This window comes from Micrasema longulum, unplaced genomic scaffold (genome assembly GCF_059751315.1).
Source record: "Micrasema longulum isolate JH-2025_06_02 unplaced genomic scaffold, ASM5975131v1 h1tg002739l, whole genome shotgun sequence".
Lineage (NCBI taxonomy): Eukaryota > Metazoa > Arthropoda > Insecta > Trichoptera > Brachycentridae > Micrasema > Micrasema longulum.
Genome location: NW_028279869.1, coordinates 58,994 through 77,067, shown reverse-complemented (window position 1 = coordinate 77,067; position 18,074 = coordinate 58,994). Strand labels below are relative to the sequence as shown.

General features: G+C 34.8%; 2 protein-coding genes across 2 annotated transcripts in view; one reads left to right on the top strand and one right to left on the bottom strand.

The window, feature by feature from the left end:
- The window catches only part of LOC148271676 (uncharacterized), a 70,338-nt gene that overhangs the window by 6,010 nt on the left and 46,254 nt on the right, over positions 1 to 18,074 (top strand). The window contains exon 4 of the mRNA XM_088241072.1: positions 1,393 to 1,658. Coding sequence (XP_088097198.1) covers positions 1,393 to 1,645 — 253 coding nt within the window. The 3' untranslated portion in view covers positions 1,646 to 1,658. The remainder of the gene's footprint in view (positions 1 to 1,392; positions 1,659 to 18,074) is intronic.
- Positions 4,089 to 12,786, bottom strand: LOC148271678 (uncharacterized). Its single transcript, XM_088241073.1, has 4 exons — positions 12,669 to 12,786; positions 8,141 to 8,281; positions 6,476 to 6,607; positions 4,089 to 4,236 (listed from the first exon to the last, which is right to left on the bottom strand). Exons 1-4 carry the CDS (start codon positions 12,730 to 12,732, stop codon positions 4,151 to 4,153), a joined length of 423 nt encoding a protein of 140 aa, XP_088097199.1. The 5' UTR covers positions 12,733 to 12,786; the 3' UTR covers positions 4,089 to 4,150.

Genomic DNA, 18,074 nt, shown 5'->3' with positions numbered 1-18,074 from the left:
ATTTTACTTGTCCCAGTAATGATGGAACATCGATTATACCATTTAGTATGCCGAACATATATATGGAGTCAATATTAGTTCTACGTTTTTGTAGACTAGAAATATTGAACATTGACTCTATTTCAGCATAAGAATAATTATCTCTCTCTAGTCCAAGCATCCACGCTATTTACACATCACCCGCTATAGAACAGCGTATCTGTCTTCTTTGCTATGAGTTCTATCTTTGTGCTCTCTCTTATACAGATGTGTTGCTGAATTAGCGGACATTCATTCCATTATTTTTTGTATTAACATCCAGCTTATTAACAAATTTTACTTTCCAAATCTGGTGTGAAAATGCCCATTTGAAGATTAGAAAAAATACGAGAGATATGTCAAGTCTTGTGTCCTATGTCAACTAGTGTGCCATCACAGCCACACAAGAGTTAATATAGCGACCTACTAAAACAAGATTTTCAGCTTCTGTTCGTTTTTCAGCCGAAACGGAAACTAATTTAAACAAGTTAAAAATCTTTAAATTTATTTCAACAGAGAGGGAAAAAGTTTTCGAGAAGGGAATATGGAAGTCTAGGCATTTACAGGGCTTATGACCTGTCATTGGCTGGTTTAAGTGGCCACTTTACACACTGTGTAACATTCACCATTCTGCCCATGTTTGAACATCCACATTTCCTCAACTCTTCCATCTGTCCAGCCAATGACAGGTCATAAGCCCTGTAAATGCCTAGACTTCCATATTCCCTTCTCGAAAACTTTTCCCTCTCTGTTGAAATAAATTTAAATATGAACAACTCCCTAGGGAGGAAATCCAGCCAGTCTGCAAGCATTTGGACATAATCAAACATTGTTGAATTACTACCTGGTAAAAGAAGAAGTATAAAAATTGGAAAATTGTTTCCAGGCGTTGCCTAGTAGGTGATTTGGTTCAGCCGGATGAATCTCACCCACGTGATAAAGGTTTCAGCTCTTTCACTTCACAAAAGTCAACAGATGGAAGAGTTGAGGAAATGTGGATGTTCAAACATGGGCAGAATGGTGAATGTTACACAGTGTGTAAAGTGGCCACTTAAACCAGCCAATGACAGGTCATAAGCCCTGTAAATGCCTAGACTTCCATATTCCCTTCTTGAAAACTTTTTCCCTCTCTGTTGAAATAAATTTAAATATGAACAACTCGCTAGGGAGGAAATCCAGCCAGTCTGCAAGCATTTGGACATAATCAAACATTGTTGAAGTTAAAAATCAGTTAAAAATGCTTAAAATTAGGCTAATTACGCATAATACAGCGCTACCTGGCGGGTATTTTACCAACGAAAATTATATACAAGATAAAGGTTACAGTCCCCGTGAATTCCTAGACTTCCATATTAATAAAGAATCTCTTTTCAGGCTCGGCAGCCATTTGCGCGCACACGTCAGGAGCGTGCACTCGCACGAGAAGCAGCACACGTGCCAGGAGTGCGGGCGATCGTTCTTCTCGCGCAGATCGCTGACGGAGCATCTCGTCCGCCACACGGGAGACAGAAAGTTTTCCTGCGAGACGTGCCACAAGGCGTTCGGGAGGAAGCGGTCGCTCAAGCTGCATTTGGCGACTCATCTACGCACGCGGGATATGTCTTCGCACAAGCAAGATCGCTTATAGCGCGTGCAAAGAAGTACGTGAAAGAATATTATTATTAGTTATAAGCAGTCAGCCTTTGCTGATGGGCCTATCGATCGCTGCGCGGTATGATCGATAATTCTGAGATTATGATGAGCATTGGTTTGTATGTTCCTGATAATTACCTAAGACAGATTGTTTCATATTCCAATAACCCTTTCTTAATCTTATCAGTTAAACTTGACTTCGCCATCAATTTTTCATAATCGTAACCCTGTCATACATTGATTTCCCACACATTCGTCTAAAAGATCGCATTACAACCGCGTTCACTCGTCTTTCATCCTTCCTCTGCCAGATCCATGTTTCACTTCCAGTGTTGGGACTAAAACTCCGTTGTGCACTGCCAGTTTAGCTTCGATTGACATATTTTATTAGAAATTAGTGTGCTTAGTGCTCCGTTCATTTTGTTGCCCGCATTCACTCTTATTTCAACATCTTTTTCTACTCTTCCATCTCTTGACAACATGCTTCCCAGATACACAAATTCTTCTACTTGCTCGAGACATTCGTTGTTTACATTTATTATGCAGTCAGTAACCTCACTATCCCTTATCAGCTTCCAGTTATGACCCTGTAAATTTGTGTTGGGATTTAATTGATACATCTCATGCAGGGGGCAGTCCTAGTAATTATTGAGTATCTTATAAGTTTCTATCAAGTCCCTTCTCTTCCGTCATTCTTCCAATGAAGTTCTAGTGCTTTTAATCTACGGTGGTAGGGAATCTTTTTGTGTAATTTGGGGATTTTCGTAGCACTTCTTTGGACTGCAGCTCGATGTCTTAAGTAAAGAAGAGACTCCATACTCCAGGATGAAGAGGATCGGGCCAAGGACTGAACCTTGCGGGACCCCACTGAGTACGTTATGTTCTGTAGATAAGGTGTTGCCTTTTTTGGCTTGAATGATACGATTGTTCAAGAAAGCTTCACTACGCCTTAGTAGTTTAATATTAACATATTACAACAGAGATGAAGAACGCTTTAGAGAAGGTAATTTATTTATTTATTTGATGGATTTATGCAGTCCATTCTAACAATGGTAAATACAATTTCTTTTAATAAATACAGGCACTAATCAAATAAAATTAAAGCTAGGACAAAAAAAATAAAAATTACTACCTCAAGACAAGATCCGGTCTATCTTAGTGAATTTTTACCGTGTCGCAGTCGGCAGTAGGCCCATTTCTATTAGTTTTTGCAGTATGTAGTGCTGGGAACCATGTTGAGTTTGATTTAAGCCCGTCGTCTTTGTTTATGTTATTTAGGTGTCTGTGTATTTCAATTGCCTCTTTTATTATTCGTGCACTGTTATTACTGGGTTTTTATAAAATTTTCAGTTCGAAGGCGAAAAAATGACCGGTGTCTATAAAGTGTTCCGCTATTGTAGATTTTTCAGGGTGCCCAAGTTTACACGCTCTTTTGTGTTTGTCATTCCTTTTCTTCGCTGTGCGCCCTGTTTGCCGACTGCGACACGGTACAAATTACTAGTACTTAAACACATTTTTTTTTTAGACAAAACACTTTCTCTGAAGCTTTCTATACAGACAGTTTCCCTGAACATGGCTCCTCAATGGTAGCCGAAACGTCGGAACAAATCCAACACACAAGGTATCACCCAAAAAAGAAACATATTAATTTAACAACATTGGTAAATATTTTTAATAAAAAAAATTGTAATTAGGTATTTTTATGGATGTAGTCTCTCCAGTGGTCCAAAGTCACATTCTAGAGTGTCCAGTGTACTTTATTTATCAACAATATGTTGAGTTTGTCCAAATTTTTGTAGACAAGGACTGGATTTAACTCCCTGGGGAGCTGTTAATATTAACATATTATAACAGATATGAAGAACATTCAAGAGAAGGCAATATGGAAGTTTAGGCATCTACAGGGCTTATGACCTGTCAATGGCTGGTTTAAGTGGCCACTTTACACACTGTGCAACATTCACCATTCCGCCTACATTTTAACATATATAACTCAAAATATTGTTGATAAATTACCTGGTCCATGAAGAAGTATAGAAATTGAAAAAATAATATTTTCAGGCGTTGCCTAGTATGTAGGTGAAATAATTCAATTAGATGAATCTCACCCGCATAAATAAAGGTTTCAGCTCTTTAACTTCACAAACATCAACAGATGAAAGAATTGAAGGAATATAGATGTTCAAATATAGGCGGAATGTTGAACGTTGCACAGTGTGTAAAGTGGCCACTTAAACCAGCCATTGACAGTTATTACTTTATTTATCATAAGTCTACTTTCACATCAATTGCTATATTACAATAACTCCCTAGGGGGTTGAATCCAGCCCTTGTTTATAATAATTTTGACTAACTCAAAATACTGTTGATAGTTTTAAGACGTACGTTTTTCGTACGTCAAAAAAAAATTTTTGAAAAAGGAAAATCATAGACTCAGATGCGATTTAAGGTAATGTATATTTTCACAACTCTTCAGTTTTATAAAATCGTCATTTTTAATTTATATTTCAAAGGGATCCAACAGAATGAACAGCGCCCATAGCTTTGACATCGGCAGCCCAAATACTCTGAAACTCTGCATTAGCCCTGCAAAAAATGTGTTGCTTAATTTATGTGTATCTGTTGATAAATCCATATATATAAAAGGTTATGTTCGTATGTGTGTCCTCGATTGACTAAAAAATTACTGGACCGATTTACGTGCGGTTTTTTGCAAAGCAACGAACTTTGCTCTGGGCACGTTTATAGTTCTTAATATTTATTCATTTTTTCCGCTATAAACAATGATTAATAATAAAAATAATGTGACCTCACTGGGGTTACCCGTGCTGAGGTCACTTAACAATATACTTTTACACGTGAGAATATACAAAGAAGACTTAATTAATATACAGAGATAATTAACAAAGTGTTCAGACAGTTTTAAACACTACATATTTATATAAAGTTTATATTTGAAGCACTAACTTTGTGGTTATTCATTATAATAAAAATAAAACAACTTTGTTTTTAACCACCAATTTTTATTTTCCACCGACCGGTTTCAAAGCAAAGAAGCTTCTTCGTCAAGGTTTACTTAGAAATCTTAGAAATTAAAAAAGCGATTCATAATACGAAAACAATAATTAATAACCAAATAAACTAATTTTTTTTAGTCCTCTCCTGTCTAACTTCGAAAATAATGATATCAAATTACCACCCGTGTAAGGAAAAAACGACTTTATTTATTGGTAGTATTTAGTGAACATGATGTAAATAAAAAAAGGAATCAATTCATTTGTTACGTAAACCTTGACGAAGAAGCTTGTTTGCTTTGAAACCGGTCGGTGGAAAATAAAAATCAGTGGTTAAAAACAAAGTTGTTTTATTTATTTTACTACGTATTTATGTTTATAATTAATTTATGTACATTTTTATTATTTATATTACAAAACGCACATTTGTGGAGCAGTTGATTCAATATTGGTTTGGGCGAATAAGATAATCCATTTTACTTCTACCCAGCTCCACTATCCATTTTTTTATAGCCTTTTTGAACAATATATATATACATACCTGTTATATCTTTAATTCAATTCGTAGAAAAAAAATTAGAAGCGTAATTGTTTTATTCATCTATCACCCGGGCTTGGGTTGCGTTTGACGAGAAGGCATATTTATTTATTTCTTGTATATGGCCTAAGACAATAACGATAGTAACGTGAAGAAACATATATACACAAGAAACTGAACAAAAAGGACTTAAAACTATGTATCTGTGCTGGGCACCATTTTTTTATATTAGAAATTTAATTTATCTATTTTTTATAGACTTTTATGTACAATTTAGGAGATATTTTTCGGGAATTTGAATCCCACGAGAATCTTGTTGTAATTTAAATTCATACTTTTTTGAAATTTTTTTAAACTTTGTATTTTTTAAACTTTATAGTCCGACTCACTCCGATTTAAATTTTGTTTACGTTATTAATTTAGAATCATTCCGGGTTGTACAGGTTATTTATTTCAGATTTTAAAAAGCAACGTTTAATATAGTTATGCAGAAAGCAGCCAGCTATAGTGGTTGGTGGGATTGAGTGGTTTGTGGCTGGATGGACCGCCAGTGGATGAAGGTCCACCTATCCTACCCATCCTGTGATTTCCCAACTTTCAATGTCTGTATATTCTCCTCGTCTCTATGGCCATGGGTAATTACGGTTGCTATGAGAACAATTTTCCATATCCATAGCAACCTAGCAAATAATTTTGTTCTGTCAACAATCGCATCCATCATATTTTATCTGCCCGCATCCGCTCGCTTTTTAATCATCTGCCCGCATCCGCACACTTTTACATCTTCTGACCGCCGCGCCACCACATTCGTCTATATATTCCCCGCATAACATAGTGAAAATGCTGTGTTCACTACCCAGAAGCCAGGACTTGGAGATAGCATCCGGATTCCTGTCCCTGATTCCCTTTTCTGACTTCCCAAAGGTAGGATTTTTGTCTGCTGTGGTTTGTTTAGCCGCATACTGTTCTTTTCCGCATCTGCCATCATCGCGCAAACGCATCTTTTATCACCCCGCAAAAATTAACACAGATCAATGATTCATTCAAATAATACCCACGCAAATTATCAATCGCCACCCCACATAGAAGAGTTAAAGAGAGAAAAGTAACTGACGAAAAATATGTTTTTCAGTATGAGGGAAACCGTTATGAACACCTACATTCATTCTTTCGTTGTCCATTCGCTCTGCAATACTCTGCACGCCCAAACCAGTGCAGAACCTCTATCTTTATTTCATCGACAACGTTCGTCTCAGCTCTGATTTTTTTTTACCTGGGAATCCTTGAGAAGTGTCTATTGCATTGAACAAATCCTTGATTTTGTTCAATTTTTGGTTCAATCCAACGCTCATCTTGTCCAGAATATCATTTTCTTCGGGACTCAAACTTGCTTTGTTCCAGTGATCTAGAAAATATATCATTTATGTTCAAAGCATTAACTTTGTGGTCAAACATTTTAATTGATGCTAGTAAATATTAGTACGTACCCGTCTCTTCTTCAGGACACTCACTACACCAACATGCAAAAACTAAAATACACTTTCAGCTTTATCATCACCGTAGTATACATTGTATCAAAAATTAACTAATCGTGTAACTTTAAACCTTCTAGCCCCTCCCCTTCCTTACCCTTACCCCACCCCACACATTCTGCAACATATCACTAAATATTATTAATCTAATTTTAGTACATGTTCGGTCATGGTGGTGTTTGCATCCTCTTTGCATGTTATTTATGTATTTTTTCGTAAATACTATGCGTACAACGGTGAAAGTGTATTTGCATGTCGGTGTAATGAGTGTCCTGACGAAGAGAAAGGTATAGATATTTAAGACCTGTTTGTTCGCAAAAATCACATACGATGGTTTTTTGACATTCAAACTTAATTTATTTAATCTCATCCAGTCAGCTAGACTATTGAAATCTGTCTCTACTGTGTTTTCGAGTCCTTAAGGTACCTTTAGTTAACTTTCAGTTAACTTTCAGGTAACTTTCAGTTCTTACTACCGTAATCGTAATTACGGTAGAAAATAACAGTATCATCAGCATACAATTGAAGAGTAACCCTTAAACTCCACTTCCAAATCTCATTAATATATATGAGGAAAAAAAGTGGACCAAGGATTGACCCCTGCGGAACTCCACAAGTTATCATACCTAGATCACTGGATTCTTTTCCAACTTGAACCGCGCAATGTCTGTTAGTAAAATAGTTTCGAAATGTTTCCAGAGGTATGCCAGTTACGCCCAAATGTTCCAGTTAAATCAATAGAATCTCATGGTCCACCGTATCAAAATCCTTTTTTAAGTGTATAAAAATAGCCGGAGAAAATTCACCACCATCCAGTTTTTTTGTAGACTTGAGACAAAGTCATAGACAGCACACTTAGTATTTAAAACATTCGGAACCCATACTGTTGAGATGTAAGAGTTATTTTACTAGTGGTCAAGTATTTCGTGAGTCTGTCTTTTAAAATTTGTTCAAATATCTTAGAAAATACTAGCAGTTTTGAGATAGGGAGGTAGTTGGAAGCATTTTTTTGCAGGAATCTTTATGAATTGGAATTATTCTTGCGATTTTTAGCTGGTCCGGAAATATACCACGCGACAAGGATTTATTAATGAGAAATACTAATGGTTCAACTATATCATCTTTACATATACCAAGGATGGCAGGAGTTATGCCATCTAGACCTGGAGCCGCTCATTGTCTAAGTTTGGAAATAATATTAAGAATTTTTGATTTATGTGTTCTACCTATAAACATTGAATGAATGGCTTTGGGCTCGGTGTAAATTGTAATTTTATCATCAGGATAAGATGGAATAGCTCTAAAAGATAGTATGATCACGAGGTTAATGCTTTGAACATAAATAGTTTTGTTTTTACCACCCTTTTTAAAAAATATATTAATGAATATAATATATGATAACTCACGATTGCTAAGAGAGTCCAAAACCTTTTCCAATTTGGATGTAGCCTCTTGAATAATGCGACATTTTTCCTCACTTTCGCCATTTGCAAGTCCTTTGCACAAAATTGGAAGATGAAAATCTCTCACTTCAGCCTTAGAAACATCTGCAAATAATTTATTTATCAACGGTCAGTCCGCAAAATATGATGACGAGATTCGAGGGTGTCGTAGTCCAGCAGTAAAGCGTCCCGGCTAGGAAAAATGATGAATACACGAATGGATGGTAATAAGGAAATTCAGGGGATTAAAAAAATTGTTAAAGATACTATTTAACTAAGCCAATTTTAAAAATAAATCGATTGTGTATCGTATTATCAGCGCTATGATTTTTAAAGTTTTGTATTTCTGAAATTACTCCGCGTGTGACGTCTCATGTTATCTTCCGCTTCTTTATTTTATTTTAATTTATTTAGTTAACCAACAGTTATAATTATCTTATATATATATATATATATATATATATATATATATATATATATATATATAACAAAACAAATAACAAATAAGCCAATTACAGGTTTTCACAAGTAGCATCGCAGTAAGTTAAAAAAGATTCTCGAACATAAAATGAATAGTAATTTAATGTAAATTCAAAAGAAGATAAAAATATTACGAATTATTTCGAATTATTTCGAAAGCAAACGCCGTACGTCATTAAGATTATTTGCAAATAAATCTATGTTAAATGATTTATTTATAACAGTAAAATTATTAAAAGTTCGCCATAAACATGAATTTTGCCTATAATTAGATGAAACAAGAGGTATGTGAAGAAAAGGGTTATTTCTTAAAACTTTGGAAGGAACATTGATAGAAAGTTTGCATAGTGGTTCGGGATAGTCAATTGAACCAGAGGCAATTTTTAGTAAATAAATTGTATGCGCTATTTCACGACGTTTTTGCAGAGGCAATAGGTGATGTTTTTTACATATATGAATATACTGGTCGGATTTAAACTCAAGTTTTAACCGGAAACACATGAACTTTACGATTTTTTTAAAATTTATTCAATGCGTGATATCTGCACATTGTACATAGGATTCCATATTCTTCTCGGTCAGTTCTGTCGATTGGTCCGTTCATTTACTACGGCAAGTAAATATTTAACACCCGAATTTCCTCAACTCTTCCATCTGTTAAAAAAAAAGTAAAAGAGCTGAAACCATTATCACGCGGGTGAGATTCATCCGTCTGAAACATTTCACCTACTAGGCAACACCTGAAAACATTTTCTGCATTTTTATGCTTCTTCTGATATCAGTCAGTTAAATCCACAATGTTTTGAGCATGTCCAAATGTTTGTAGACAGGCTGGATTGTCTTCCTAGTATTACGAGCGTTCTGAAGCGCTGTGAACGCTTAATACTTCGGATCACGTGGTACTAGGTTTCACGCCGGCAGCGCCTCTAGCGGCGAAGAGGAGAACAACTGGTCACGCGGGAGACGGACTGACCGTAGTCTGTGGACTGACCGACAGCATTGTGAATATATTATTGCGCAACAAAAAGTAATACCGTTAAAATATTGAAGCTTTCTATTTTAATCAAATAAAATTCTAACAGATTAAATACTCAACTATAACGCTAACACTAGGGAGTTATTTAGATCTAACAATTGCAACAGAGAGTGAAAACATTTTCGAGAAGTGAATAAGAGGAATGAAGTAATAAGAGAACAGACGCAGCAAACTCCCGTGACAACTTTCGTCAAGCAGGGGCGAATGCTCCTTATAATCGATTACTTGCAGCTTACCATATTTTTTTGACATCGAAAGTAATGTTTTATGTTACAGTATTATTAGGAAAAAACACATCACCAAAAAAATATATTACTTTTCTTGGGCAAGTAAATTTATATCATATTCCTTAATTCCATACAGCGACAAGTTGCGCCTCTATTGGCCAAAAATATTACAAATGGATTACACGAGATTATTCTGCTGATGAAAAAAAAAACGTCTTAAACCTAAAATTTTAGAATCTTGTTAAAAAAATTACACTTGCAATTACAGTAAAATCTTGCAGCTTTCATTAATGCAATTTAATCTTTCAATACTTTTTCATAAGGGCTAGTATTCTTTAAAGTACATCAATTTGACTTACGACAGTCTAAGGGAGGTGACAATATACGCACTCGTTATGTGTGAGAAAGAGATAACGAATATATTTTGTATGTCTTAACACGGAAGTTACAATAATAAGTAAGTACTTATGTTTCGGTGGTCTGAAAGTAAATTTACTTTAAAATAAATTAATATTTTGATATTTTAATCGAAACGAATTGATATTTTAATCCATAATATAGTATAAATCCTTTAGTGGGTTTTGAAAAACAAAGATTCGCTAATTGTTTTTTAATTGTAATTCGTTTTTGTGCATACGAAGACAGTTGAATATTGTAGGTTATTCTTCTGTATCCATTTAAACTTTTAAAATTAAGTTGGAGTTATGATAAAAACGTTACTAGTGTATAGTGTTAAGAATAAATATATATGAAGAATTATAAAATGTATAACTTATGTCGTTTTGTGAATAATAATGTGATATAAAAGTCAATGAAACAATGATTCTTAAAACGTAATTTATGTTTTGTTTGGTGAACTATCGTACTCGGTAAGGAATACTTTTAAATTATTTAGTTTTTATCTCATTTATTAAGAAATGATGTTTTATTTCAAGACAAGTTATAATAGTCAGACTCAAATTAAGATGCACCGGTACGCTAATGAATTATCCAGTTTGATTAATGACTTTTTCGGCACTTGGCCCAAAACACGAAATAGCTGCGCGGATGGGTTATTGCTTTCTAATGGCGAAGGCGGGGTTCGAGTCCTTAGGGGGTTCTATTTTTTTTTTTTGCGATCATGTTTTTTTAAATTGTATTTTATAAATCAAATGTTTGTGTTACATTAGAAAATATTTTTACTGAAACTATTAGCCACTGGAGCCATTTGTTATGGATTATTTTTTAAATTTAAAATAGACTTGTTTTTTATATGCCATACTACCGCTATGGACATTTTATCAGAATTTTCGTAGCTTGCCAATTTAAAAACTCACCGCTCGCTACTGTCGTCAAGAGGAGGGAATACTGTTGGATGGGGCCATATACTGCGGATGCCTCCTGAGAGTCTTAACCACGCTCGCCTACTTTACATGGCAGCCGGTAGAGATGAATGGAGGCTCTTTGTGGATACCATATGTTCCAACTAGGGAGCGGACATGGAATGATGATGATGAGGCATTTACAAGACTTGTGACCTGTCAGTGGTTGGTTTAAATGGCTACTTTACACTTTGTAATATTGCGTTCAGGCGCAGCCTAGTAGGTTTTAGAAGGATGAATCTCACCCACAAGATAGACTCTACAAAAAGTTAACAGATAGAAAAGTTGAGGAAATGTGGCTGTTTAAACGTGGGCAGAAATGGTGAATGTTACACTTCTGTAAAATAGCCACTTAAACCAGGCAATGACTATCACTCCCTCTCACTTCTGTTCAATGTACTTCATAGTCCTAACGCTCCTATATACCTGTGTGAAAAATTTCAACACTTATCAGTTCATGGTTTACCTCTTCGTTCTCATTCTCAAGGCACTCTTTTAATACCCATACACAATTCCTCTTTCTTCTCTAACTCATATAGTGTCCATGCGGCTTGACTGTGGAATCATCTCCCATCCACCATCAAAGATGTTACTACATTATCTCTGTTTAAATCACGTCTGAAGAAACATCTCCTTTCTCTTCCTTAATCTCTCCTCCTTTCCTTTTTCCTCTTTCCGCTTTTTTCCTTTTCCCCATTGAGTAATAGTTTTGATTTAAGGTAATTTATAAACAAATACGTTTATTTCTATTTTTATATATTTTTCACTTTTTAATCTTTTTTTTTTTTTTCTATTGAATATGTTCTGTAACTTGAATTATAAAAATAAAACTTTTATTTTATTGGTTGGTTGGAAGAAATTGCCATTTGGCAATAAGCTCGCCAATCTACAAATAACATTATGTACAAAAAGTTAAATGAATAAATAAATTACGGGTAATAAGCGCTGTATATGCCTAGACTTCCATACTCCCTTCTCAAAAATGTTTTAATATTTTTTTGCAACAAATTTAGATCTAAAAAACTCCCTAGGGAGGAAATCCAGCCAGTCTGCAAACATTTGGACATGCTCAACACATTGTTGATTAAACTAACTGATATAAAAAGAAGTATAAAAATGAGTTTATAAATGTTTCAGACGGATGAATCTCACCCACGTGATAAAGGTTTCGGCTCTTTTTCTTCACACAAGTTAACAGAATGAAGTTTTGATGAAATGTAGATGTTTTAACATAGGCAAAATGGTGAATGTTACACGGTGTGTAAAGTGGCCACTCAAACCAGTCGATGACAGGTCGTAAGCCCCGTGAATGCCTAGACTTCCACATTTCCTTCTCAAAAAGGTTTTATCTCTTTGCTGCAACAAATAAAAAATAAACAAATATTTACCATTCGCTCCTAGAGATGATGACGCCATTATTAAAACCCCCATGAAAATAATTGTGGACGCCATTGTAGATGAGAATGAATGTTTACTAACTTAAAAAATAACAAAATAAATTTCTGTAAGAATACACGACTTTTCAACGTATATATACTGTGCAAAAAAAAATACGGAATGATTTTATTGACAGAAAATATTTTTTTACAAACAAGCCATCGCGTCGTTTCCCCGAGGGATGGTTTGGCGTACAATGTCTACATTTTTTTTTTACATTTTTTTTTTTTTTTTACATTTTTTTTTTTTACATTTTTTTTTTTTGCACCACAACAGGCCAGGAGGCCTAATTACAGTGGTGAATTACATCACAGAGCACCCAGGCTTGAGAAAAATCACATTTTAATTTTTGTGTTCTCACCGGGAATCGAACCCGGATTAACCCTCCCTCCCCGGTGATGTGTAGCTAGTACAGTATAGTATAAATATAATCAATATTGGGTTTAGATTTTCAGTATTCCTCCATTACACATTTACGTATCGACTAAAATAATTTGTTATTAAATAATAAGTACTTATTGGGCACAAAAAAAGCATTTTATCGGAAAACGGGGATAAATTACAAATATCATCAAAAGTATACTCTCAGTCAGTCACGTAGTCCAGTACTATATAGCTACTCAGTAGCTCTCGGGAAGTTATCGCGGGTGCACGTTTCGCCCGAGTCGTTAGTGAAACCTAATAGTTTTTTTATGTTTTCAGCAGTTAGATTTGAAATATTATCTTCTTTGAATTAAATTATGGTTAATTAAAGCCATTCCCCATAATATTCTATTTTTTCCTTTTTATATCTCTTATTTTTTAATGTGTAGTGACTACTCAGCCTTTTTGTCGGCCTCGTGGTGTAATGGTCAGCGCATTTGCCTACCTTGCAAGAGGTCTCGGGTTCGATTCCCGACAGGTTCAGTATGAAATATTTATTCAATAGGGTGTTTTCACGCTGAAATATTTCATAGTCCCTGGGCTGGTACCTGAGGCGTAAGACTGGTCATCTTACCTTCATGTAGCAAAAATGATCAAGATACGCTGCGATCGGTGTACCAATGCAGTGCCCTATGCATCATTAGGTGCGGATAGGGAATGATGATGATGACTACACAGCACCGTAACGCGCGGGTGTATTTATGACAGTAAGGGAAAGGTTAAGATAGATAATTATCTAAGCACTCTCTCAATACCCACCCACAATAAGGGAATGTACAGAGCTGCTTGGTTTAATAACAATACATGTGCCAGCCAGGATTTGTAGACGGTACCACCTGTTTCATCACATTGTATGTTAAAAATGCTTTTTTGCCATATACATCTATAACAAGAATAGAAAATATTCCAAACAAATTTATAAAGTACCTTAAATACAAAACCGGTATTTCTTATGCATCAACTCTCGCTGCCTCCACCTACGATGGAATCACTTCTCTACAATACCGCAGAGTGTGTGCGGACCAACTACTGCTTTACAAAATTATGACAGGAATAGTTGACTGTACAGAACTACTTAGTTTAATAACAATACATGTGCCAGCCAGGATTTGTAGACGGTACCACCTGTTTCATGTACCAATAAGTCAAACATCGTATGTTAAAAATGTTTTTTTTCGTAGGACTTTTTCAATGTACAATACAAAATTTAAAAATACAGATTACACAAACATCACTCTGTCAGATTTAAAATTTACACTAAAAATGCATTGTTACTTAGTACACTTTATAATAATAAATATGTACATCTCCCTTCCCCTCCTTATCCTCTCTTCAAGCATTCTTGTCCTAATCCCGCCCAATTTACAATAACTTACTGTTCTTAAAAAAAAAAATTGATTATTGAAAAATATTTACGAGTACATGAAAATAACATTTTTATATGTATGAACTTATATGTATGTATTTATTTGATGTGTAATATATTTTCTTTACTAACTTTGTATACTATGTGGAAATCTGTTATTAGTTCTGATAATATTTTTTCTTTTCCTGTTTTCTCTTTTTTCCTTTTTTGCATCGAGTAATATTATTGGTTGAGGATCATTTATACGCAAATACATTTATTTATATTTTTATGTATCTTAAGCATTTTAATTTTCTATTGAATATGTTTTTTATCTTGAATTATAAATTCAAAATTTTATTTTATCAGTTGGATGGAAGAAATTGCCATTTGGCAATAAGTCCGCCAAAGTACTCATTCTTTGTACTTGAAGTTTTAAATAAATAATTATGATTTTCAATTTAAATTAACAAAATAAACATCCTGTATATGTTATCGTTAAAAAAATATATAAATCACACCTTATCACATGTTCGACTTCAAACCGTCAAATATTTTAGAATATATACATTATGCAAATGCCAGTTTCTGCAAAATTATTAGAACCTGTCCATTTCATACTGTTTTTATTGCTTTTTTTATTACGCAATTTCCCTTCGGAGTAGGCAGAGAGGATAGAACGCCGCACGCGTCTATCCTGCCATACTTAGGTATACCCATTCCTACGGTCTTTAAAACGGTTTCTGGTGGAGAATTTACTTTCATCGTTGATTATAATCATCGTCATTCCCTTTCCGTACCTAACGGTGCATAGGACACCGCATTGGTACACCAATCGCAGCGTATCTTGATGATTTTTACAATTTCTAGTACCAGTTCAGTGGCCTAATCACAAATAACTATCGACGTGCTAATAAGCGACGTGATAAAAATTTCTCACCATGGTTGTTTATCGTATTCGCGATCACAATGAAACATCCGTGAACGTGAACACCTAATATAAAATGTCAAAATATTTACGTTTGCGACGTATAATCCTGCTGCGCAATCACATATTTGAATTACACCGGTGTAAATATGGAAAATATTCCAAAACTGTTATGTTTATTTATTTATTCATTATTCACGCTATTTATTGCATTTAGCCGGCGGTTGGCGAGCCAAATGTCAAGAAAAGCAGTAATTAAATTTTCACTTTTTTTTGTACTAGATACTCCTTACTATTTTGCAAATGCAATATATTGTATTATTTTTTTTATAGTAAAGGCCTATTTTTCGCCAGTGAACTGTATTTATTTACGAGGAAAACAAAAAACAAACCGACACGCGCGTTGACTTAGAGATTACACACGCATTGTTTTATGATTGCGATTACTTACGCATGTTCATTATTGTTCATTGTGATCGCTCAAATGCTTAGCATGTTTTTAAGCGCGTCGATAGATATTTGTGATTAAGCTACATGGGCTATGATATATTCTAGTGTGAAAACACCCTCTTGAATAAATATTTCTCATCAACCATGTCGGGAATCGAACCCGAGATCTTTTGAATGTCGGGCAAATGCGCTGGCCACTACACCACGAGGTCGACAAACCGTTGATTACAGTGAAGTCAAAGAGCTGAAACCTTTATTGCTGTGAAGAGATCCATCTGATGGTTTAATGGAAAGGGAAAACATTTTTATATATCACACTGTGTAACATTCACCATTCTGCCCATATTCAAACATCCACATTTCCTCGACTCGTCCATCTGTTGACTTTTGTGAAGTAAAAGAGCTGAAACCTTCATCACGCCGGTGAGATTCATCCGGCTGAACCAAATCGCCTTCTAGGCAACGCCTGAAAACAATTTTCCAATTTTTATACTTCTTTTACCAGTTTGTTGATTCAACAATGTTTTGAGTGTGTCCAAATGTTTGCAGACTGGCCGAATTTCCTTCCAGTCTAATAAGAATGACAAATTTCGGACGTTTCGAAGTTTCGGGTCCTGCCGAAACTAGAACAGAAGCCGAAATTCGGTTTCCGTTTCAGATGAAAATCTCGTTTCGGTCGGAAACTACAATCTGTATGTTAATCCTAAAATAAAAAAAAACTAATTGTATTTTTTTAAATAATTTATTTCATGAAGCGTCTAAAGCAGTGGTTCTTAACCGGTGCTCCGCGAGCTTGTTGCAAGTGCTCCGCGAAATTATGAAAACCAAAATTTTATGTTGACTCATTTACTGTGCGATTTGAGTTGCAGACGTAATGGCCGGATGGCGGCACCCTTGCAAAGTGACGTTGTGTGCTCTCATCTCACAACAGCGGTCAAGAGAACCGTTGCTCGGTTACCATAGTCCTTAAAATTTAGCTTGATTCAAATGACAGCTGTCAACTCATGTCAATAGTGATGAGAAATTACTGATCACTGATCATGTACCGATCAAATCGATTTTATCAGTTTTTTCATGCAAACATGAAACTTTGTTTCCGAAAATCGATATAAAAACGCATAAACGAGCCTATTGTAGTGTGTTTACGACAATTATTCACAAAAAAATAAGACATTTATACCTTTTTCGTGAACAACATCAAATGAACTATTTTTTTATTCGATCAATTTGTCCCATCTCTAACGTTTTTGCAAAATGATGTAACCTTGTAAGAACGTCATTAATTAGGTTTATTTAATTTTTCTTTTAGTTTTTAAGCTGATTTTATATATTTATGTTGAATTATGTGTCAAGCATTGTATAAAAAAAATTAACACGCCAGATACAAATGATTTTTCGTGTGTCAATATAAATAACTCCTTAGACGGTACTACAAAGTTATGTCGTCTCTTTTTCTGACAAATGTCATTCTAATCAAGCTATATTTTAAGGAATATAGCTCTTCCACGCGGGGATTCCCCTTGCGTTATTGCGTTCATACAGGGAGTTCATTAAACCCTGTCACATCCGAAACCACGATGATCAGTATGAGAAAGAAGACATATTGGCACATTAAAATAAATTTTTAGAACGACTAAAATCTTAAAAAATAAAAGATAAATATAAAACAAATGCTTGCTTACTTCTGCAGAGGAGAAATGAGGAGGGGGCAGTCTGATACACCGTCAACCGCACGACCGTGCCCCCTCGTTTCACCCCTGCAGAAGTAAGCAACCATTTGTTTGTTTTAAATATTTTTTAAATATGCTTATATGTCTTCTTGCCCATACTGATCATCGTGGTTTCGGATGTGTCAGGGTTTAAAGAACACCTGTACAGCTAATAGACAGACCCTGTGATAAAATTATCTTTTGTTTGTTTATTTAGCGTTGTGCGTATGCTGTTTATAACATAAGTGCATCTTTATTTTTTTTTTTAAATATTACAGTTTTCAACATTATATTTGTTTGAGCTAGGTTTTTCGACATTAACCAATATTAAAACGAAAAACGCGAAATGAGAGCAGCTTTATCAAATTTTAGACCTAATATCGCTGGTATTTGTAAAAGCCGTCAAGTTTAGGTGTCACATTTAATCATTTTCGGCACATTTGAGTATTTATGTTTTTGTGTAATTTTTTGTCTGTTGTAAAATAATCAATATTATTTTTAA